Genomic DNA, 25,253 nt, shown 5'->3' with positions numbered 1-25,253 from the left:
ACAACCGTAGTTGGCTCATACAAATGCTAATGAAATTCTGAATTAATGGAAGGCAACGAATGTAGTATTGCAGCAAGGACATTCTGCAGTAATATTTTTGGTTTGCTTGCCCTGTCTGGGCCTGCGCTACTACACACTCACTTTTACTGTAGCTCAACTAAGTGTTCATCTGCTTCTCATAATCTCACATATATTATTTCCAAACTATTGGTGATACTACAAAACTCACAATCTAATCACACACAATCTGCATCTACGATTTTGTGTCGTAAGAAATTAAGTCACTCTGCGTCTTTGTTTTCACTACAACTATAGAGATAAACATCTGATTAGCTGCAACACTTGACTGTCGTGTTTTGATGACGTAATCATTGGGACTTTCCGCATACGTCACTCGGGGCTTCCGAATTCTTAACCTAGCTGAGCTCTACCTCTGTGTTCATGTTGTTACACACTGAAAACCTCACCGCGTTGCTCCGGAGTAAAAACCGAAGAGACCATGAAAACGCTGAAGGCTCCCAACAGAGCCAAAAGGTTTGAATTTTGAGGCGTCGTTGTCAATAGCGACAGTCAGTCTGAGAGGCGGAATGTCAACAACGCGGCCCCTCCTCGGAATGAGACGAGTCACCGAGCTAACGTGCCCGGAGCAGCCGACTAGCAGGCTCCCTGCGTCAGCCGGCAGGCAGCAACAAGAACCCCTCACCGTGGACGAGTTTGCAGTCTTGGAGGATAAAGAAGAGGAGCTGAAATGTGCCAAGCCTCGAGTGGAGCAGGTTTTTAAAGTAACGTTCACCATTATTGGTCTGTTGGACCACACAGGACAGCCTCACGGCAGCAAAACATCACGGCAGATATGGCTGCAGCTCAGAGGGAATAGAGACGACGTGTCAAAGGCAAAGGTAAAGTTCATTACTTATATATATTTTTTAGTCGATGTGAAAGCTGACACAGAAGAATTATTTTTATCAAACGCTAACCGCTAATTGTTTGTGACTGATGAACAGGTGTTTTGGTGTTCCGTGATTGGCTCCATTTGCTGTAAATCAGAAAACTCACCACCATATCTAATTGTAGAAAGTGTAGAAAGTGTTGGGAGATGATCAGTATTAAATATGTATTAGCTAAGCGTTTCGTATTCTTGGCCCAGTAAGCCTACACTTGCTAGTGATAACTTTTGTTGAGGTTGTTGCAGTTAAGTGATATGACCAATGAATGACTAACGTTAGCTTTCACCACATCCGCAGTGCAGACAGTGTTTTCTAGAGATAACTTTACCCATTCCTAAATTTAATCAGATGTTATGACATTTAATTTAGGCAATTTGTAGATGCTCTAAGTTAGACAGATACTTTCACTTTCAAAATAAATTCTCCTAGTTCATAGCTGTTGCTATCAACACCTAACACTTTATACTGCAGTAAGGAATAATTATCCGTCAATTTCCTTTGGATTGGTATCCCTGCTGATATTGAGCAAGAGGCAGGGCACACCATGGACAGGTCATCAGTCCACCATTGCCATGTCAAAACATACACAGACAGCAATTTACAGTCACATTCACACATATGATCAATTTAGAGTTTTTGGACTGTGGGGTGAAACCGCAATACCTGGAGTAAAACCACGTGAGCACGGGGAAATATGCAAACTCACGTTGCAGGCAAATCCGTTTGATATACATGTACGGGATAAGTTCATATTGCTAGAATTATTTTATTTTAATAATTACAGATGTTTGTCTGTGTGTTTAGATCCCAATTAGCTATATCACAACAGCAGATATTGTTTCTGGAGTCTCACTGATTTACAATTTGAATAAGAATTACATGAATACAAGAAATACACATTGACACCTCATTACAATACACTAACATGTAAATAGTTCACAATATAAAATTACTATAAATAAAACGTAAATACATACAAGCACGGACTGAATCTATCAAAATTTAACAAACATTATTATCATAACATGCCCATACATTTTCTTCCATCCTCTCTTATTCCCACTGTGCGTTAATGATGTAGTTTTAGATTTGGGTTAAAATAAAACAACCTCCAGTATCTTGTGTATCTGAACAAAAAAATAATTTTCTCTAATTTTTGTCTAAAATGACATTAATAAGAACAGTGTGTGTATTTTCTAAATCTATGTTTTCTCACCATCCCAATAGACTTTTGTTGATGGGGATGTACATATAGGAAGTTAGGTTGTGTTAATTTTTTTTTACAGAAATGTATCCTAACCAAGTGCATATGAAACTGCAATTACAAGGGATCTATGATGTAGTCATAGTCACAGAATAAACAATGTATGTCTTCATTTCTGTATCATGCACTTGGCTTATATGCAATGAAATCATCATAACATTAAAGTATTTGCTGTTTTTTCTAATGGCCATCTACTTGAAGATGTAGATGTCTACTACTACCATTGACAAAATAGGTTCAAACTCAAACGATCTGAGATCTGAACTTGTTGGTATCATTCCTTCATTATCAGCGCTCATCAAATCAAATTATTTAACACAGGTTAGGTTAAATTAAAACAGAACAGGCAGTATAAAGGCTTTGTGTATTTGTGTTGAAGTTGTAGATTATATACTTCATTTTTTTCCATTGCAAAGTAGCTGTCAACATCTGTAGATTTGTTTATTCCTGTGTGATTTCCCAAACAAGAGAATCTTTCACACTTCTGCATCTTGTGTCATGAGTCTCTCTTAAGAGTGCCAGTTGCTCCCCCTGTAACCAGCTGTTGTAAGCTCTGCCGGTCAACCGAGAATGTCATGTGAAAAGGATAATTTCACTTTTAGTCTGTTAAACTTAGGACAAGAATGGCAGCAGCCAGTAATATCGTTCCGTGAAGCTGCAGTAGTAATCACATGATAATGTTGGTGCTTCTTCAGGTATGGGAAAACACTGCCATTATTCACATGACAGCTTTTCTTGTGGCTTAATTTTACGAGTTTGCATGTAATATACATTTTTGGAGTGAAATGAGAAAAATGGTATTGCCACATCAGCACATTATCAATGTTGCGCAGTTTTTTTGACAGTGAATCAATGACCAGTGAACAAATGCCTGAATTAATAATCTTTATTTTATAGTAGTGTATTTCTGCTTTGATTAAAGAGAAGGACAGTTTCATTAGTAAAGATTTTCTTTCTTGCTGAGAGTTGGTATAAAGACTGATTACAACCCACAGGTATATATGGTACATATGTAGATGGAAACAACAGATTGCTAGTGGTTAACAAAGCTTAAACCCAGAAAGAACCAGCTAGCCTGGTCTATTTTTGAAATGCCTAGAGACTTTGGTACTTCTTTTATCTTTTGTTGATTTTATTCAATTAAATGGTTGTACATGAGTAACAAAACACAAAAAATAAGCAACAATTCATCCATCCATCCATCCATCCATCCATCATCTGTCACTGCTTATCGTGTTTGGGTCGCGGGGGGGGCTGTCTCTCACCCAGCTGTCTTTGGGTGAGTGGTGGAGCATACCATGGACAGGTCACCAGTCTATCTCAGGGCCACAGAGAGACATACACAGACAGACAACCATTTGCAATCACATTAAAAGGCAATTTTTAGATTCACCAGTTAACCTAAAATGCATGTTTTTGGACTGTGGGAGGAAACAGGAGTACACGGAGGAAACCCATGCAAGCACGGGGAGAACATGAAAACTCCACACAAAAAGTCCACGGCCGGCCGGTGCGTGAACCCGCAACCTTCTAGCGGTGAGGGGGCAGCGCTAACCCCTTCACCACCTTGCTTCAACCATTCATTTTTAATCATAGTTGAGAACAAAATAATGGTCAAATCGAATTTGCATGTTAAACTTTACTTTCCTCAAAAAGTTCTGTGCACCAATACCTGTCAGACAAATCTGTGGCTTTCTACTGATCACTTTTTGTAGATATTCAGATTTCATTTCCTCCCAGGCTACAGTGGCTCGATGAGTTTCAGATCTGGTGATTGAGCTGACCAGGTCATAACTGAGATTTTTTCAGCAGCTAATTTCTTCTACTTTCTACCAGGAAAAATGCTTGGGGCCATTGTCTTGCTGAAAACTGAAGCTATCCCTAAACAGTCTTTGCCCTGAGGAAATGGGTTGCCTTTTAAGTATGAAGTGCTATCAACGCTGATTGAGTATGCCTTGCACATGATGCAGATCACCCACTCCCCCTTTGTCAAGCGTCCTCAGATCATCATGGCTCCACCTCCATGCTTCACTGATGGTGTTAGGGCAGGTGCAAATCCACTTTTGTGTATGTTGGCGCACTGCAACCTATTCTTACAATTTTCCCGCCTTAAAAGGGGTTTTGCTTGGCAACTCTGCCCATGAGTTCAACTGACCTGAGTTTCAGTGTCTGTGCAGACTGGTTTCTCCCTTGTTTTATTGAATTATGAAGCCAATTTAGGTACAATATAGCTTGCATGTGCTTGTTTTCTTGGGCAGATGTACACTTAGGCCAGTGGTTAGTTGGAAAAACAGGCAATGTCGGGGTCATTGAGAACCACTGACTTAGGCCTTCCAGTGCATCTTTTTTCATTATTGGATCAAGTTGCAGTATACCCCTGGAGACTACAGTGCACACCTTTTTAAAGAAATCTTTAATTTCTTTGCCATAGCTCAGAGAACATGACCCTTTTTTTTTCCCCAAGTATAAACTAATGAGTTTCTAAGAAATGTTTTTTTTTGTTTGCCCATTTTTAACACCTAGGAGGGAAATACGTGATTAAGGTAAATGCATCAATGCTTGAATTTCCGGAAAAACTGATCAGTAGAATGCCACGATTTTTCAGGCAGTTATTGCTGAAGGTTCTGTTTAACATGGAAAATTGATTTGACTATTAGTCTGCTCAAATATGCCTACAAATGGATTTAATAATTATTTGTGATTTGTGATCCATTTACAAATATTTAAGTTATTAGCCATACAAAAGTTCATAGGCGTTTCCAAACTTTTTCTTGTGAATGTCCCAGACACTTTCTGTATTAGTATTTTCTACTTGTTTCTTGACACTTTCTGTCAGCCCGGCATTGTAATTCTCTTTTCATAATAAGAAAGCATAGAAGCTTCTTTGTTAAATATAACCTCCATAAATTGGAGATCCAGTCATTCATGTTAATATAGACTAAACAAATTCCTTGAGGACTTACTTAGATAGTAAGAAAGACTAGTAAGAAAATATATAGTTTCACACCAAGAACATTCTCCCCATTAGTCTAACCTTACAGTCAGTGGTTTTTACTGGTACTCTTTCTATGGTAATAGTGGTAGTTTCTACTGAGTAAAAAAAAATTTAACTACATATGAGCTATATGCTTGTGATTCTTAGTTCAAGACTATTATCAAGCATTTCAATAATAAACACTACGTAGGTTTACAATAACCCAACGAGTGTTTCCTACAACAAATGTAAAATAATGACTAAGCAAAAGTTTTATTAAAGTTGTATTTCCCTTTTAAGGTATTGCAAAAAACTGAACTCCCAACTCATTTTATTGGTAGTTTCATTTAAAAAGCCACTCCCAGATATTTGCAGTCATGTTCTTTCAAGTCTAACGTGTCCGACTGTATTATTGAGTCATTTTACATTCTAACTCATGAGTCCTTTTTATTCCCCGTCAATGCTAGACAAATATGACACAGTATCTGTAAGGAAGTTACCGCACCCACCTGCAGCTGATTCATCCAAATATTTCCCATAGCCAGGAGATTCCCTGCATCAATGTCAGGTGGTCAGTTTCAGCACGTGTCAGCTCTACCATTCTATTGCAAGCTGTGGGGGTGTGTAAATTTGTTCTCTTAATTTAAGAGACCATACTGAAGCAATTTTGGCATATTTAATAAATGTTTATATTGTTTAATGCGAATGAAATAATTTTTAGGGAGTTTCTTTAAAGTTCTGATCTTCATTAATTATTGTGTCCTTCTGTTGTGCTTTTTAAACGTCCCCATCTTTTTTGACTGCTTTCCCAATTTCTTTAGAAGTTGCATAGTTTGTCAAGCTACAAAATCAATAAATACAAAAAAATATATATATAATATATAGTTTTATTAATGAGGCCATTGTCCCCTTAACATGCTATCACAGTTTTTTGTTTTTTTTTCCTTGTCTTGCAGGAATATGTTCGAGGATTGTGTGATCCAGAACTGCACAAAGAGGAGTGCTACCCAGTGGACATGCACTGTATCTTCGCTGGTGCCCGAGGTCTCTTCCTGGACAGGCTTATTCGAGACACGAGTGCTGAGGTCCTGGTTCCTGAGCCAGGCCGCCTGCGACTATTGGGCCAGGCTGAACCTGTAGTGATGGCCCAGAGCAGAGTTCAGCAGTTTGTAGCACTTTTCCAGGTAAGTGTCATATTCTCGAGCTCAAACCGCCAGCTCCTTGTTGTATACTTACACTTAAATAATAACGGAAACTGTAATTAGTGCTATGCACCTTGTTTAGAAGATAAGAATATACATTTTATGCTACTAATGAAATCTTAACAGTGTATTTGTGTTTTATCCAGGAGAAGAGAAGTCTACCGAGTGACAGGGAGCCAGCAGTGAAACGGGCATTCAAGTCCTTTGTGGAGGAAAGGGATGACAAATACACTATGGAGCTTTTACTGCTGCCCAGTGCCCTAAAGGAAGAGTTATTGGGGCTAGCTCATAGCCCCACTAGCACAAACACATCCTCCCTGGTTAGTGGGTACTTTTTTTTTTTTTTTTTAATGCAGAACTTTTGCTGAAGTTGAAAATGCAGCTGAATGTTTAATCCTTAGACAATGTTTGCCACAGTTCAGTCAAATAAGGGACATTTCTGTTTTGTAGGGCTTATTCTTTTTGGAGCATTTCCCTGAACTGAATTAACTAAATCACAAACATCTTTTGTACTTACATATTGTAGTTAACATTCTGTAGTTGAATGTCCCATCTTGACTGACATAAGATTCCCCTCCATTATTATTTGTAAATGTCTGTGTTGGTGATGAGAAGGTTGTTTTGTTCCCCTTCTATGGAAATCTCTCATACCCTAGAACTAAAGACTTCTGATGCTTTACATATCTAAAGACCTGCTTTTTTTGTGACTAACAAAATTTTCTAGCCACATCTGAGGGTCACTACACATGTACAAATGAAATACTAGAAGTTTAAATTTAATCCAGTCTTTGGTAATGTTAAAATGTTTCCAGCTACAAAGTAAAACATTTGACAAACCCAGCCTGTCATCTAACCTAATTTTACATCATATGTGTGGATTTACTGTCAAACTTCTTTCAGTTTTGAATAAGCTTTGACAATAGATACCATTTCAAGTTGCCCTCACTTTTAATAAAAGTTGTGTAAAATCAAAGTAAAATCCAAACTTTTTTTAAATTAAAAAAATTATTGTTCTTTATTTGTGACACGGAATCTGATTTTGAAAAGGAGTACCACCTAGAGGTGAAAGGGAAGTCAGTGTGCAATTCAACTCTGGTGCGTTACCAATATACTGTACCTTCCTGACAAGAGGTGTTGTTTTCTTTCTTCTCTCAGGTACAGCTTAACCAGACGGTGAACCCGGGTATGGCAGAGGTGGACCAGGACCGCTCACAGAGTAGCACACCTGTAACGGAGCTCTCCAACCGGATCCTGGACGCTAGCTTTGAGGAGAAAGGGACTGTGACAGCATCTGTCAGTGGAAGCAGTAAAGCAGCAGGAGGAGTGATAGGCTTAGGTCCTGAGGCTGTCCTTCTTAATGGCACTCGGCCCTCACACAAGCGGCGCTCCTCTGAGAGCGAGACTCGAGACACGAAAAGACAGTACTCTCTGGAGCGGAGGGATGATTCACCAGAGAGAGCGAGAGAGAGGGAGCGACAAAGAGACAGAGAAGGCCGGGGGGGCAGCTGTAGATCAAAAACTCCCTCTGCATCAGCATCCCTTTCCTCCTCAACAAAGGCAAATACTGTTGGGCCGATCGTGCTTGACTCCTGCGAGGGCGTCTCAGAAGATGGGGAGGCTGTAAGCCCAGAAACCAACCTCCGCTGCTTGGTCAATTTCTTCAGGTACAGGTCATAAAGTAGTCTTTCTTATGTTTTGGCTATTAGGGATTTCCTGTTTACTGAATTATGCAACCCTGGGGCAGTTATAACATAGTAGAGTTGGTAATGCGCTTAAGGTGTTAAATAACACAAAATGTTTGTTTTAATATTGGTAGGCCTTTCACAATAATTATGTTATCAACTTACCATATTATATACGGGCATGACTTTGATCATTTTTGCTGACTTCAGTATTATTTTTGCGAAGCACCTTCAGCCAAAACATGTGTAACAGATGCTAATAGGCAAACCAACCAAACAGCTGATTTCTTTGTAACTTAGACGTGGGATGTTAGTTGGAGTGGACATTTTCTATCTTCATGCTGTACCTGGACTGAAACTAGGTGAAATACCCCTGTGTGAAAGTTTTATGTTAAAATGTCACAGGGTAGCATCTGCCTATGTCAAAAACTGCCGTTCTGCTGCATCTTGCATTCAGGGAGACTAAAAAGGGTAGTTCATCTATGTTCCGGCGGTGCAGCGACAGTGCTTTGTAACAGTAAGTGTTAAATAATAATGTTAGTTAGTTATTTATTTACTTACTTACTTACTTACAAAAATTTTATATTGACAGGCCTAATTGTTCCTTCTACAATATTATGGTGTTCTATGAAATAATAGGTTTGCATTTATAAATTGTCTTAAACAGTCCTCGTACCCGCAGAATACATAGAAATACTAAAGGTATCTTTGCGGTTTCTCAGTACTATAGTCGAGTCAATACTTGTGAAATGGAACACGTCTGGAAAAAAAGCGGCTCTTACTAAAGTTGGCTACTCAAACTAAAACCTGTGGGCCTCAATCAAGTGAAAGGAACCCAAGGATCAGTTAAAGGCTTCTTTCACATAAAAGCCCTGGACAATGTAAGGAGAAATCGGCTTCAGACAGAGTTGGAGGAATCTGGCAGTGTTAAAGGATGGGTGACCATCCTTGGTTAATGGTATGGTAAAACATAGTGGTGGAAGCAGCATGCATTGAGGGGTTTCTCAGCAGCAGGGACAGGATGATTCATCAAAATTGAGAGAGATTTGGGGCTTTTGTGGAAGTTCACCTTTTACTATAATACATACAATGGATCCAGAAAGTATTTGTTATGTTACAGCCTTATTGCAAAATGGATCAAATTTATTATGTTCCTCACAATTCTACAAACAATACCCTATAAAAACAGTGTCAAAGAAGTTTGACTGAAACCTTAGCAAATTTATTAAAAATGAAAAAAAATCACATGTACATAAGTATTCGTGGCCCACAGTTAACTGTGCATGTCAGAGCACAAACCAAGCCATGAAGTCCAAGGAATTGTCTGTAGACCTCTGAGACAGGATTGTATTGAGGCACAGATCTGGGAAGGGTACTCAGTGAGCACAGTGGCTTCCATCATCCGTAAATGGAAGAAGTTTAGAACCACCAGGTCTCTTCCTATAGCGGGCCGGCCGGCCAAACTGAGCGATCAAGAGATCTAATAAAAGCCATATGAAATCGCACCTGAAGGGCTCTCAGACCATGAAAAACAAAATTCTCTGGCATCACGAAACAGATTGAACTGTTTTGCCTGACTGTCACGTTTGAAGGAAATCAGGCACCGCTCACAACCTGGTTAATACCATCCCTACAGTAAAGCTTGGTGGTGGCAACATGCTGTGGGGGTGTTTTTCAGCGGCAGGATCTGGGAGACTAGTCGGGATTGAGGGTAAGATGAATGCAGCAATGTACATGGACATCCTTGATGAAAACCTGATTCAGAGCGCGCTGGACCTCAGACTGGGGCAACGGTTCATCTTTCAACAGGACAATGACTCTAAGCACACAGCCAAGATAACTAAGGTGTGGGTACAGGACAACTCTGTAAATGTCCTTGAGTGGCCCAGCCATAGCCCAGACTTGAACCCTGTTAAACATCTTGGGAGTGCTTTAAAAATGGCTGTTCACCCCATCCAACCTGATGGAGCTTGAGAGGAACTGCAATGAAGAATAGGAGAAACTGCCCAAAAATAGGTTTGCCAAGCTTGTAGCATCATACTCAAAAGTAATAGGCTGTTATTGGAGCTAAAGGTCTTTTAACAAAGTATTAAGCAAAGGAGAATACTTATGTGCATATGATTTTTTTTCTTATTTCACATTGTCATTATGGGGTATTGTTTGTAGAATTTTAAAGGGGGGGGGGGATCTTATCCATTTTGAAATAAGGCTGTAACAACAACATGTGGAAAATTTCAAGCGTGTTAAGTGTGAATACTTTCTGGATGCACTGTAAATCTTACTGCTAAACGTAATGTTGTTTACTGATTGTCTTTAGAACCATGGGTTACCAGCAGGAAGTGGTGGAGCGTGTTGTCAAGGAGACAGGACAAACAGAGGATACCTTTCTCGTCCTGGAGAAGATTGTTGAGGAAACCAGGCGTTGTGAAGAGGGGTCTATTGCAGTGGAAAAAAGACAGTTGAACTCTATATGCTCCCCTGACACTTCCTCTTCATCATCTTCCTCTTCTACCATCTCTCGATTCAGAGAGAAGGATCGCGAGCTAAGCAGAGCTCTGGTAGACCCAGGCAGATCTAAAGAAAACATCAAGCCCAGCCAGTATGGAGGCAGCAGCAATGGACTGGGACACCGGAGGCAGTGCAGCAGCAGCGAGACCACCACCCAACAGGTATACTCCTCTTAAAAAAAAAAAGAAAAGAAAAAGTAATTGCTATTGAATTTGACATTATTTCTTCTCTAAATAAACCACAATGAACCTGTAGATGTTGTAAACAGTTTCATTCTTAAGTTTTGGTTTGATTAGGTTTTAAAACAGCAAATCCAGTTTAAATTACATTATCTGAAAGGAGTAACTAAAGTAACTAACCCACTGTTACCCACATATCACCTGTGACTCATTTGGTCTGTCACAGCATATCACATTTACACCTCTCATATGTTAACAATGAAACATTTTGGTATTTTGTTCAAAGCCGCCTTCTCTTCGTCTTATCTTTAATCTTGTACTATGATCTCTGTCTCGCCTTCTCAAATCATTTCCCGTAAATATTTTGCCAATCCATCTGGCCTCAAATTTATCTGAGAGATGTGTCACTTTTGAGTCAATACGGATATATTTAACATTTGCTAGTGTATAGTATTGTATGTATGTTAAAATTTTACATACATTAATTTTCAAATGACTTTGATAAATTTGTTTCACTGTTTTTAAACTGTATTTACAGCCTTTTGTAATTCATGCTGCTTGGCATTTATAGTTAACATTTACATTTATAGTTAACATTTACATTTACATTTAACATTTAAATGATTTCTCTGTTGTTTTGCTGAGCCTAATAACACTTTTGGTAGTCACCAATAACTTGTTTTTATGTACAATTGCTTGAACTGATGAGCTTGAAATCTGTAGTGGTTCAGAAATGGCTCCCAGAGACAGTTTCTCAGATCTGCACTTACTCAAACTCAAATGTTTCCCATTGTACTGTGTATTTGTGCTTTAAAACAAACTATTAATGTTGGGACTGAGTTGTCAGTCAGTTATGATTACTAACAGGTAGTTCAGAGAAAGGCCTTGGACTACCTAAATAGCATTTCGGCACCACAGAATTGATAATCAAATTTACTTATTATAGACCCTGTGTGTATAATTTAGAAATAATCTGTATTGATTATATTATACTCTGTCCACTAAATTCTTGGGTTATTCATTTATATAAGATGTAGTACAATCAGTATGCTTTAGCAAAATACAGTTCCACTAAGTGTTGGGAAATATGATTTAAAACCCATTATCATGTCCAGTGTATATAAACATTATTATTTCATTAAATATTAAATCTGCTATCAGGCCATCACTATTAAGAGGAGCTCCAGTGCTCAAGGAGGTGCAGGAAACTACGAGGTTATCACCATTGATGACGACGACGATGATGTCATCCCTACTAATACTAAAACAGCTGACAGCAGGACGTCCCGGCTGATGACGGTGGCCCACCTTGATCAGTCTGGGTCCAGAACAGACTACTTGGCACGGGGAGGGAACAGCGCCTCACAGCGGGACTATCTGTCAAGAGGTGGAACTCAGACTTTGGGAGGATCAGTGAAAGTTGAGAGTGTGAAAGCACTGCGCAGCGCGCCTCAGTGGCTGACGGCCACTACCACGTCACTGGCTTCAACCCCCAGTGTAGGTATTATTTTAATATGCTTGGCTTCTTTACGAGTTCCTGTGACGTTAAGCCACTGCGCTGACTCACAGGTGTCATGCTTAAAGGCTTTGTTTTCCGGAATTACTGGCTGTACTGGAATATTTCGAATATAGCCTATTGGAATCTTTGGAAAGAGAGAATTTGATGAAACGGTACTAATGGAATTATCTTGCTAGGGTTTTAGCCTGCCTTCTTACAGGCACCTTCTGGCTGTTGACTACATATTTAAAACATGTTTTACTGGCTCTGGATGAAACTGGACTTCAATAAACTAAAACCTAACAACATTTATACTTAAATATATTATTAGACAGCAAAAACAACTAAAAACTAGAAAAAGTGTTTCCAAAAAGAAACTGTTAATGCTTCAGCGCTGAAGATATTCCAAGCAAAGCAAAAAAAGCTGAACTGTTTTTGCTCAAAGAATGAATGTTTGCTTCTGCTGAAAGCTGAATCGAAGCTAAACTATTTTAAAATAGCTGAAAGTTTGCTTTTGCTAAATAGTAATATAAAAATTACAAAAAAAAATAAGAGGAATTGAAGGTTAAGTGTTTTGCCTCGGGTAGATGTAACATGAAATAGTAGCATAAAAATCCTGGAAACTGTAGAAATGTTTGTGATCTAAGGAGAATTAATGGACCGCCGTTATAATGGGGTCAAATGGCAGTTTCAGACGGCACTCTCTCGCTTCTGAATACAAAAATACCTACATTTTAATGTATAATTTGTTGAGGTGTGACTCACTACCTGGGCCAAGATCCTGCAATACACACTAAAGGCAGAAACTGAAAATTCACCAAAAACTCTAACTAAAACTGATTTTTCAAAAACTGTAAAAGATATTTAAAAGCGGAATACAAGATAAACTGAAAGTTTAAATAGCTCTCTAGGCTGAAGTATGCCCAACTAGTTAAAGCTGAAAGAGGAGAAAGCTGAAAGGTAGCTGATGTCGTAGATGATGGGATCAATTTATAAATCAGATATAAAAATCTTAAAGTCGAAAGATATTCAAAAAGCAAAGCTTTTCCAAACAAAGCTGAACTTTGTTTGCTTAAATAGCTAAAAACGAAATGTTATACTTGTTAGGCAAACTTTACATTTTCATTTGAATTTGGGGCATTAATTTTGTCTTAAATAGAACTTCTCTCTGTTAAGGTTTCCTATACATCGGTTACTCAAAATTATGTCTCTCAATCCATATAAAATGCATACATGTTTAGATGTTTAAGTTGTCAAAAGCCTTATAATAATAATAATAATACTAAAATATTACTTTCTGTACTATATCACTTAACTTTTCCAATAGAGTTGGGATTAAGCTTATGTGGTTGTACATCTTGCGGATTTGTTCTTATTTAGGCCATGAATCGCTTTCTTCACCTCTTTGTCTTTCTGGTACTTTACTAATCTCTTTTTTTTTTCCTTAGTCAGCTCAGCCAATCACACAGCTCTCTGCCTCTCCTTATCAAACCATTGGCCACATGGGGGGCAAAGCAAGGACTCCTCCCGCAAATGATCCCCCAGTACCCCTGCTGACTGGTTTGGCACGTTTCCATCAGTCACTAAGGACTCCCTACACCCTGAAGTTGCCTAACGAACCAGGACGTCCAGAGCTCAGACACATCATCATAGATGGCAGCAATGTAGCTATGGCGTGAGTCTACTCACTTACATACACACGTTCACACACAGACACCAAAGCAAATATAAGCAAAGTGTCCATGCTCAGAAACAACAAACTAGAATAAAGCAGGGTCTGTCCTATAGTGTTGCATGGTATTTTGATGCTAGAAAAGTATGGCATTATTCTAGAATCAGAATAAAAGTGGAAAACTATTATGTCTTACGTAAATAGCCAGACCCGCATTTGCTCTTATTTCAAATATGCAGAAATAAAAGCCTACACCAAAAAGTATTTCAAAAACATGTCAGATCAACCATAAGGCCAAAATTTAGAGTTACCAGTAGCTTAAAATTCATCACCTCGTAAGGAGCAAAGTGTTCTGTTGTCCTGGGGTTAAAAAATCTCTCATCTTTGCACTTTGAAACATATCACACTTCTTGATCAGGTGTCACTGAAAGTATTGTCGGTTTTGTTCAGGGGAATTTTTGATAAATGTTTGCCCTGCATTGCACATGCACAAAGAGCAATTTGAAAAAGGATCAAGTTAGAAACATTTAAATGTAGCATTTCAAATTTTTATATATTTATTTTTTGTAAAAAACAAGCTATTTATAGACTTCAGTTTTCCTTCTGGGTATTGACAACAGGAAACAAACTAAGGCTACTGTGACTGAGTATTTTTAATTTAACATGCAAAGCACATCATGCCCCCTGGAACAGAACCCGTAACCATAGCAATGCAATGACAAGCCTCAAGACAGGTACAGACTGGGGTTTACTGGCATTTATTGACATAGCTGTAACTATTTCCAGTGGCCTCATTGCGACTGTGAGAGCATAATATTTAAGAAATGTTTTAAATGAATTACTCATGAGTTTCTGTCAGTCAAAATCACAGGCAGTATTTTTCTCCCAGTGTAGATTCATCATGTCATACCACTATGATTGTGAAAACAGATGTTTGTATAATTTGTGCTCCTGCAATGTGTTTTGAATGGTGTCACTTCCCACTCCTGTAGCACATGCACCACGTTTTCCTTTTATATGCATAGCCATCTCCCTTCCCATCAACATCACCATCATCATTTAAGGTCACACAGACATTCACACATACTCTCTCTCTCTGTCACACGTTGAAACTAAATGAACCATCTGTATAAGTGCGTAGGTCCCAACCACAACCCGTATTGTGTAGGTGCACCAGAACCATCCTACACATTCACATAACGTTGTTAGTCATCACCTTGTGTGTGTGTGTGCCCAGCAGAGTAAAAGTAAAATTACAACTACATGATATTGGTGTGCGGAGGTGTGCACGGGGGTGTTTTTGAGAATAAAAGCCTTTTCTAGTAAAAATTGGGTTTGTTGAAGTTTCTGTTCAATCCAGAAATTATGCAACAAAACAAGGTGGCTGTCCTGGTTGTGTATGTCACACTGACAGATGGACTGGAACTTGTTTCCTCACGCTGTGTCTCGTCTTGGCCTTTATCCAAGGTGACCTTGCCTTGACTTCTCGCTTTTGCAACCACTTCCTTTCACGTTCTGTGTCGCTCCTGCCTTTCCTCTCACTTCGCCTTCGCACCCCTCCTTTTGCTTACCAGAAGACAATGGTCACTCCTGACTCATCATCTATCATATCCAATGAACAACTATTTACTGAAAATTCTTCATTATTATTGTTTTTCTTAATTTGAGCAAAGCAAGACATAGTCATTAAAACAATGCTATTCACCTTCATATTTGTAAGAAGACATTTAAGACAAGAAAATATTGTAAACATCTTCATGTGTCTAAAAATTCAATTAAGTGGTGTTTTATTTTCCGGGTTTCCACAGTGATTTTAATGGTTGCATAATGTCTTGCTGGTGTGGTGTCATTCATTACTTTCTCTTTCAACACTTGTTGGAACTTCCCAAGAGTATTACACTGTGGCTCTGACCACAAACTGAAAATGGTCGTGTTCTGTTTTTGTTTTGTTTTTTTAAGTTGTGTCACCTTGTGTTTGTGTGCTTGTTTGCCTTTTGGCATTTCACAGAAAATAAGTGTGTAATTGGGCATACCAGGCAAGTCAGTTGTATTAGGATCAAACAATTTAGGTCATGTATATAAACCCTAGTCAATCCAACTTTTTCTTCTGACTTCCACAATTCTATTCATGTTTTTAGACAGATGTTCTTGACTCTCTCTTATGGCCACTCAAATAAAAGATTATTGTTGTGATTATTATTTAATAACCTTGTATATAGTTATTGTTTTCTTGGCCACGCTTCAATTTGCCAGAGACATGCTAATTATTTTGTCACACCACTATGGATTGTAAGCATTTACCACACTTTTCAAGCATTGAAATTAACCTTGAGCTCCCACCACAAATTCTCAAATGGATTTCGGTTTGGTGTCCTAAAAGTTTTCGACCAACTTAAATGTATGCTTCAGCTCATTGCATGGTGGAAGACCCAATGCTGACCTAAAGCTAGACTAGCATCAGAGTTCTTTAGATTATCCTTCAAAATGTCAACATAATCTTTTTATTACATGCAGCCAAACAAGGTTCGGTATGTTTAAAGCAGTAAAGATGCCCCACAGCGTTATGCTCCCACCACAATGTTTAACAGTGGGAACTCTGTTTTATGATTGAAGGCCTGTCCCTTCCTTCACCAAAATCTCAAGTTTGGTCTCATCAGACTGAAAAATCAGCCCTATATTTGCTCTTTGTCGCAATGTAGAACTTTTCTGAACACTGTGAAATGATTGAATATCATAAGATGGAGGCCAATAATTTTGACAATCGCAATTTTCACTCCATTTAGTTTGAAGCAAACCTAATTTTTTACATTCCAAAATATAGCAAATAGGGGCATCTTCATAGTAAAATATTAATTAATGTTAAGTTTTATGAATGGTGCAAACATAAGGTACAATTGTATGAAAATTATACTAATAATTTTGGCCTAACTGTAAACAGCACACATATTACAGAAATTCATGTGAAATGAAAAAAGTGAACAGAAACTCTCTTTAATCTAGCAACATCTTTAAATTTGGAAAAGATTTTCTTGTTTGTTTGTTTTGTTTGTTTTTTTCAACTCAGGTTTTCTTTAGGCATATCTAGTTGGCCAGTTAGATATTTCAGTGATTATCAGTAATAGAAAGACAGATGTCTAGTTTTATTTACTTTTTAGTGATCAGTAGCAGGTTTTTAAGAGGCATTGAAATGAGGCAGACTTTCCTCTAAAAGACACACCTGATACCACCAAACAAAGTACTTATATGCAGGTAAAAATAAATACTTTTCAGAGGTCCTTACTTGTGTTTGGGGTTTGTGGCTGGTAGCGGCAGCAGCAGCTTCCTGCTTAGCAAAGCTGGCTGCTCTCAGGGAGTTTCTCATCTCTGTTGGTGTTTTTTTGTTTGTGTTGTTTTGTGGTTCATATCATTATCGATGGTGACGTGTATGTAGAGACTGTACACGTCACCATCGATAATCTGGGTCAGCTGGTGGTGCTACAGTACTTTGAAAGTAGTTTGTGTGTGTGTGTCTGTGTGTGTTTTGGAGCTTTTTTGTATTAAATGATTAATAAACCAAAGGATTTTCATTACTACTGTTGCCAGGGACCCCAATAAAAAAGCAGTTTGAGATTAGAAATTTGAAATACATGGTAGCAATACTGGTAGGAAATTCTGTGCAGTTCAGAAATTAGTTAATTAACATAAAATAAATTTTATACCATACACTACCCACAAAAAATTAGGGATATTCAACATTTGGGTGAAATTTAAGGAAAATGTAAAAGGTTCATGCTACTGTGATATTATATCATGAAAGTAGGGCTTTTAAGTAGAAGCATACATGGTAATTTCTTCATCTCAAACAATTTATTAAAACAAAGCTAATAACAGTGGTGGATACCGCAACTAAAAATGTCAGTGACTCAATAACTTGTCAGGTGTCGTCTTGGTCTCATGATGTCAAAATCCGAAGAGCATGATGAAGCGGATTGACAAATTTTTATTGAACCAGAACATTTAGTGGCTGATTCATGGATTAGACACTTGTTGTGATTTTTACGGTTAATCACCTTGTTAGAGAGCAGTTTGTTATGTAATAAGTACTGAAATGTTTACGTCTTTGACGTATGCATTCAGAAGTTTAGAGAAGGTCAAATTAAGTTCACCTGTAAAGGTTATGGTGCATTTTATGTGCATTTTGAAATTTCACCCACAAGTCGAATATACCTAATTTTTTGTGAGTAGTTTATCTTATCAAGTCATGGTCCTTAGATAGTCTACATTGTAAAGTTCTCAGACATACTATATACATTATTTCTATCTTATCTTGCTGCCCATGGGTTCCTGCTTCTCACTATGTCATTCCTTTTTTCTTCCCTCTGTCTTTAGTCACGGCCTACATCGTTTCTTCTCCTGTCGAGGCATTGCTCTGGCTGTGGAGACATTTTGGAAGCGGGGCCACAGGGAAATCACAGTATTTGTCCCTCAGTGGCGTCAGAAGAGAGACCGACTCACAACAGGTACATATGCTACATGTGTATAAAGGGCAGTCTAGTATTGTTGTAGTGATCTGTTTTGTTTGTTAGTCTTTTTGGTTTTGATGTTGTTGACTCAGACTAGCAGGTTTAAGGGGTGACATTCCGCCTCGACACTGAAGTCAAAACTTAAGCATTATTTCATTTTGATTTCCATATCCATGTATACAATAAAACTTTCCCTAAATGTAAAAAAAAAATGCACAAAACACAGATTTCCAGTCCTGATAATGTTCACATGTAAATGCATTTTGACAGCTTTATATACATGCATGTGAACTTCAAGGTGAGGGACATGTGACAGGTTTTGGTAGCCTTTCTAGCTTGCCAACTTTCTCTGTAAGAGGGTTATTAGTAGAAGGGGACCGATCTGTCCCGCAAAAGGAAAAATCTAAGTGCAAATATAGCAAGTAAAACAAAAATGGTTTCAGTTGTTACTTCCTACTGAAATATGTTCATAATGCCATGAGCATTATATAAGAATTGTCAGACCCACTACCAGTGTTGCGTGACTGTGTATATAAAGTTAAAAAAACATTTCAGTTTTTCCCCACACCTACACACAGGCAGACATTTCTAATTAAAGTTAGTGATTTTATGTTCATGGCTAATCCAGTTCTAATCAACATCTTGCAGGTACGAGAGCCAACCAGGTTGATTTTGTGCCCAAATTTCACTGCCTGTTATACATTTACGTCACTCTCATTCTTACATAAATGAAAACCATCCCTTGAATATAGAAGTTGTTGATTTTTCTGTTGCTGTCTTTAAACACACCATTTAATTGCCCCTCCTTCCCAGCATGATGAGAGCGAGAGCAGCAGTAGAGACATAGTAAGTGAATAAAGAGTGTTAGCTGCGTTAGCGAGAACAAATTCTCAAATCAAAGAAATCAAATGATCTTTTCAGATTGTTACACAGCGGTTACGTTTTAAAACACAAACAAGTATCGTCACACTACACAAGCCTGCAGGAAAGGCTTCTTATGTGTGTTTGTAAGCAATATTAAGCAATAGCTATGAAAATAGTATTGTTATACATTGAGTTTCATAACATATAATTTTCACTGGTAGAAATAATCTAGTTATATTTGCCATCAGCATAAACAGCCAGTTTCAGAGGGCTTTAATGTATCCCCCCAGTGAGACATACAGGAAAAACATTTCTTGGGTGCAATAAATACATCTTAATAATACTCACCTTCTCATGCAGCACTTTTGGTGCTGCATGAGAAATGACCAAAACTTTTGAACATATGTGACCAAAACCTCTGTTATCCACTGTGCCTACAACACTTTTATGGGAAACACTGCATTGTAATATTACTAGCTCACATTGCACTGCTATAAGGTATCACAAGCAAAACTGTTATTGATTTGTCTTCTTTCCTCTGGAATTTTGCTTTATTAAATAAACTTTTTAATTAATTTTCTTCTCTTATAGAAGAAAAAAACAGTGTGGATCTGTTTACACAAGGGAAATCGGTGATGCACACCATTGGCGTTGGTTTGCACACTTTGTGCCCTGTGCTGACTTTATAAACACCAAGTGCCATTTGCAGCAGTGTTTGTAAATGCCACATGGCAATAAAAAATGTATAAGTTATAAAACACAGAACAGCGTGGGGAAAGCAGGCAAAGTATAACCTGTTTGGCTTTTGATGAGATTACATCACTAACAGCAGTGCCAGGTCATGTGGCACTGGCCCTTGGGTGTCTCCCAATTTGACCCTACTAAATTTATTTAAACCCTGTTCCTCTCTTCCCTTGCTTTAATTGTTCATGTAAATTTATTATTTCCTATTATAGAGCAACATTTTCTAAACCAGCTAGAAGACCTGAGGCTGCTCTCCTTCACGCCCTCCAGAGAAGTCTGTGGCCAGAGGATATCATCACATGATGACAGGTAATACACAGTTTGAAACTGAGACCTCGTTATAGGTGAGTGGAGAATGGTAAATAGGTAGAAAAGAAGGATTCAGTCTTAGAGCAGCAGGAGGAACTTAACCACTCAATAATCTGTAGATGTTTTACTCCTCCCACACAAATCCCCAGCACAGTGAAACATTACCAACTACACTCATTCTGTATTTTTATGGAAACTTAGAGCACGTTTTTGTTTATTTACATCAACTGTATGTTAGATCTTGCAGATGCCAATGAGGCATCAAAAAGTCCACTCACCCTTACTAAGCATGGAAGGTGTACCACTGGCTGTGGATTCCCCACAGCCAAGCTGGGAACAAGCTAATTCTCTCTCTCTTGCTCTCTCTCTTTCTTCCTCTCACATTTAGGTTCCTGCTCCACCTAGCAGAAAAAACTGATGGAATCATTGTAACCAATGATAACCTACGAGATTTTGTGGATACCTCGGATACCTGGCGCAAAATCATCCAAGAGAGGTAAAAATGTGTGATGTACAGTTGAGTGCAAAGCTTTGCATCCCCTCATTTTGATGTAGCAAATAGTACAAAAAATACTTTTTAATAAATATTTAAATAAAAAGGAATGTCAACAATCTCCTGAGTCTGCTGCGAGTTTATGCTAATCTGTTGCATCTGTAGCAGAGAAAAGACAGTTATGATTTGGAATGTATATTTTAAAAAAAATCAAATTCTGTGAATTGGTCAAATGTCTTCTTTGCTCTCTTACAGGTTGCTTCAGTTCACTTTTGTGGAGGACCATTTCATGATCCCTGATGACCCTCTAGGGAAAAATGGACCTCACCTTGACATCTTCATGCGGAAAGACAACAGGTATGTATACCCATGATATAAATTATCTTCTATGTTCACAATTATTTTAAATTTAAAACTATTTAACTATTGCTGAGTGCTGTCCTTAAAGTATAAGGGTAGTGGAAATGAAAAGGTTATCATCTTAATGAATACTAATGTTTTGTTTTTCTTTAAGGAAAGCTCCAGCTACTCCTCCCCCTTTGAGACCCCCAGACTCCCGGCTGTCTTCCCAGCAACAGCAGCAGCAGCAGCCAGCATACGTCCAGGCCATCCACTCTGTTCCTAGGGCCCCTGGCATCAATCCCCGTCCTCCTCCAACCCTAATGTCACACTCAACTGCGCACTGGCCCCACTCTGGCCCCCCTGAATGGCACCCACCTCGCCGTTCCCCTTCCCCCTCGCCATCACCCCCTCCTCAGCGATCTCCAGGGGAGACATCAGAGTTAAAGAGAAAGCTGTATGACATCTTCCCTGACCAGAAGCAGCGGATTGACCGCATCCTCAGTGATAACCCTTACATGAGAGACCTAAATGCCCTGTCTGGGTTGCTGCTGGGATAAAGAACTCCACTATGAGAATCAGCAGACACACATAATACATAAACACATGCAAGAATATATGTATATGCGTCAGCATAAATATAATTTATTTTACCATCTCTTCCTGCCTGGAGGACATGGATTTTGTTTTATTTTATTTTACATAAAGACTGGTTATCAAACTAGCTGCTATTGACAAAGTATTTTTGGGATGTTTTTTCTCTCTCCCTCCTGCTTTGCTTTCAGATTGATTGAGTGAACCTCACCAGTATGTACAGAGTCAAAATTGTTAATTACCATATTTGTTAAAGCAGTCTATATTGTTTAGATGCTAATAAATAAATATAGATCCTTGAACAGTCCTTAGATTCCCAGTATAGGACCAACATCTAGAAAACATGGGACCAGTAACTGAGCACTGGCTCTGTGACTCCAGCTCAGTACATGATGGGTTCTATGTCCAAAACCTTGTACCCATCAGACTTTTAGCACCTCTTTAGAGACATGGTCAGACCGGGGACATTGTTGGGTTTTTGCATGGCTTTTCATTTATTAACATTTTTATATACACTTATATTCTGAAACAGCATGTTTCAGTGAACGGTTTCAACAGTTTGGAGTCATTTCACACCAGCAAGAAAATGTTTCGAAGTACCACAGTTCCCTGTGGAGTTTTTGACATCTAGAGCCATGGTTTGTTTTCTAGTAACATGCATATGGGTGCAATGGTACACAGTGTCACAAATGGTTTCACACTATTTTACTAGGTGGTAGTAACACACAAAGATATGCAGCGGTATGCCATTGAAGACACAGTTGAAATAGACTGTTTTGCTAGTGACCATTTAAACCAAAAAGGTTTCAAAATTCATCCTTGAACTCGAACTTTAACTTGTTAGTGCCCAGAACACACATCATGAGAATGTAAACATACCTTTCACACAAAAAAACTTGGGCTTGTTCATTTTCTTGCCAAGGCACTTGTTGGAGATCATTTCTCATCAAGATTGAAGCTGTATTGGTGAGCAGTTAAAACAAGGATATAAAGACCTTCAGTGTCACCTCACCAGTTACATTTACACTTTTACAAATGATGCTACAGTACATATAACATGAAATTGCGTTATGACAATGTTCAGCTCTCTCTAGGTGTATATGCAGTCTGATTTAATCTCTCTTCAAGCAATAGATTTCCCTAATTTAAGCAAAACTGACGATCTTTATGCTATGGCAGTTTATTGAATAAGGAAATTGAATGCTTCAAGTAAGTTTTCAATCTTTTTATACACTTGTAGTGAGCTTTATTGATGAAACAAGTTTGCTGGCCTTTTCTCCACTTTCTTTACTGGCTGAAACCAGATGATGCCTTTATTACTACCAAGTCTCCCTAAATTATTTAAAATAACCAAAAGGGTTATTTTTTCAAAATAATTTTTGGATTGTTTACTTTCGAATTTTGATTTTTTTTTTTTTTTTTTTTTTTTTTTTTTTTTTTTTTTTTTTGGCAGCAGTTGTCTTAATATCCAGAAGGAAATTGTAGACCCCCAGCCTCCAGGTTTTGTTATTACAGATTTGGTTTTTGGTAGTTAGGTGTTGTTTCTTAAACCTGATGATCTCTGGAAAGCTGTTGTAAAACTCAGGTGCTGAAACTGATTTTTCACTCTTGACAATTTTTGATTGAGAGAAGATCATTGGTTAACTTTGTTCCCATTATCAGTTGCTTCAGTTAGATACATTGTTAAACTTCTAAATTTCTATCTGTTAAATTAGTAGTTCTATATCAGCATTTTATTCTGAGATGCTTTTTGAGTTATTGGCCTTGGTCTTTAGGCAATACATGTCAGTCCATCTGACAGTAAATGGAATCAAACACTACAAGATCTTGGATTTATCCTTTGCTAATTAATTTCTTTTAACCAAGCATCTTGCATATGTTTGCTTAGCGAACAATATTACAAACAGATTCTTTAAGTTATGTTTGTAATTAGTACTAATTAAATGTAATGCACTGACAGTGACTAATGGAGAAGAGGGCTAATGAGAAAAATAAGGTTTTATTGATAAATCTACAGAAAGCTTGTAGTGTTTTTGTTTTTGTTTTGTTTTTTTAACCCTCACCAACACAGAATGTGGACTGCAGCTTGCATATTGGACATGCATCAGAGTTTTGTAACATAGACACTTTAAATCCTAAGAAAAAGAATCTGCACAAAAACTTTAGTGTCCAACATGCTTTGTTCATACTTGCTATGTTGTTGTTGTAAGGCCTATTGAAGGATTTGTTTTTTTTCTGTTGTTGTTGTTGTATAATAATTTTTTGTGTATATTGATTTCTTTTTGTAAATACATTTTCTTCTGCTAAAGTGCACATATGTTTTTATGTATGTGAAAAAATAAAGGCAGCAGTCCCCATGAAAAATCTTACTTTTTATCCCAATGTTCTCATTTACAGAAATTAGTTTTAAATAATTTTTAAGGCCAACATTACCACTCGTGTTTTTGTGCTGATTGCTACTCCTAGCAAACAGTTAGCTTAGCTTCAGGGTCCCTGTATAACACACGCTCTAGAGCAAGGAAGAATTTTTAGTGCATTGGCCAACAAAAATAATGCAACTTGCATTGATTGTGAGTCACAATGTCCCAAAAAACACTTCCTATGCATGCAAACAATAAAAGGTAACAGTACTGTACAAACTCTGTATTTGCCATGATGATGCAAAGCTTCAGTACAGATGGCCGATGGTTTTAGCTTTCAGATGGACACTTGTCAGCGTGTGGAGGAACTTATCTTGTAGACCTGCAAAAACAGTGCCCATAGCACACCATTAATAGATAACGTAGTGCTGTGTCTACACTCAATAAAATGGACTAAGGCAAAGTAGAAAACTGTCTTGGGATCTAACGATTAAAAATCAATTTAGGATATTATAGATGCCTCATCTTCCATGCTAAAGAGGATGGAGACCATCTGACTTGTGATGACTGGTATGACAAGATTAAAAGGCCAGCATCTGCAGGTATTAGAGTGCATTAGTGCACATACCATGAGTAACCTCCACATTTGTGGGCGGTAAAAAAACAGTCCAGACCTGTCACCCATTAAAACAGTTTGGTGCATTATGAAGTGAAAAATACAACAAAGAAAGCCTCAAGCTGAGAAGCAGCTGAAATTATGTATCAAGCAGGAATAGGTAAGAGTGTGTCTGCAAGTAATGATGGATTCTAGTCTACAGTCTTTATATCATCAGAGCTGTTGAGAGAATCATTAACTGTACAACAAAATGAAACTATAATAAAAAGCAGTCACATAATTTTGTAGTATCTAATTAGTTGTACAGTTTATAGGGACAGTTATTCAAGTTTCCAAAGTGTCTCTTTAGCTAATAAGGCATTATTATGCAAAAAACAGGACACCCACTAATGTCCAACTGAAATCCTATAAAAGAAAAGATTAAAAGGAATAAAAGGGGAAATATTTTTATATTATGAATTTTATTACTTTTTTTATTACATTTTCATTGCAGTAAATAAGTTCAT

At 37.9% G+C, this 25,253-nt stretch overlaps 1 protein-coding gene across 1 annotated transcript; it reads left to right on the top strand.

Moving 5' to 3' along the window:
* The first annotated feature begins 377 nt into the window (after positions 1-377).
* Positions 378-24,140, top strand: n4bp1 (nedd4 binding protein 1). The gene is made up of 12 exons (XM_067502015.1): positions 378-899; positions 6,142-6,369; positions 6,534-6,707; positions 7,543-8,051; positions 10,387-10,738; positions 11,918-12,253; positions 13,703-13,929; positions 18,295-18,425; positions 20,249-20,345; positions 20,734-20,841; positions 21,094-21,195; positions 21,353-24,140. Exons 1-12 carry the CDS (start codon positions 588-590, stop codon positions 21,735-21,737), a joined length of 2,961 nt encoding a protein of 986 aa, XP_067358116.1. The 5' UTR covers positions 378-587; the 3' UTR covers positions 21,738-24,140.
* The last annotated feature ends 1,113 nt before the right edge of the window (positions 24,141-25,253 follow it).

The sequence above is a fragment of the Channa argus genome, chromosome 4, assembly GCF_033026475.1.
Source record: "Channa argus isolate prfri chromosome 4, Channa argus male v1.0, whole genome shotgun sequence".
Lineage (NCBI taxonomy): Eukaryota > Metazoa > Chordata > Actinopteri > Anabantiformes > Channidae > Channa > Channa argus.
Note: the sequence above shows the minus strand (reverse complement) of the source record. Positions and strands in the feature narration are given on the sequence as shown.

Excerpts from the sequence above, each read along its gene's own strand:
- n4bp1 (XM_067502015.1), top strand. The coding sequence starts at position 588 with ATGTCAACAACGCGGCCCCTCCTCGGAATGAGACGAGTCACCGAGCTA. Across the intron at positions 10,739-11,917 it reads GCGAGACCACCACCCAACAG|GCCATCACTATTAAGAGGAG; the intron begins GTATACTCCTCT and ends ATCTGCTATCAG. Across the intron at positions 13,930-18,294 it reads GGCAGCAATGTAGCTATGGC|TCACGGCCTACATCGTTTCT; the intron begins GTGAGTCTACTC and ends CTCTGTCTTTAG.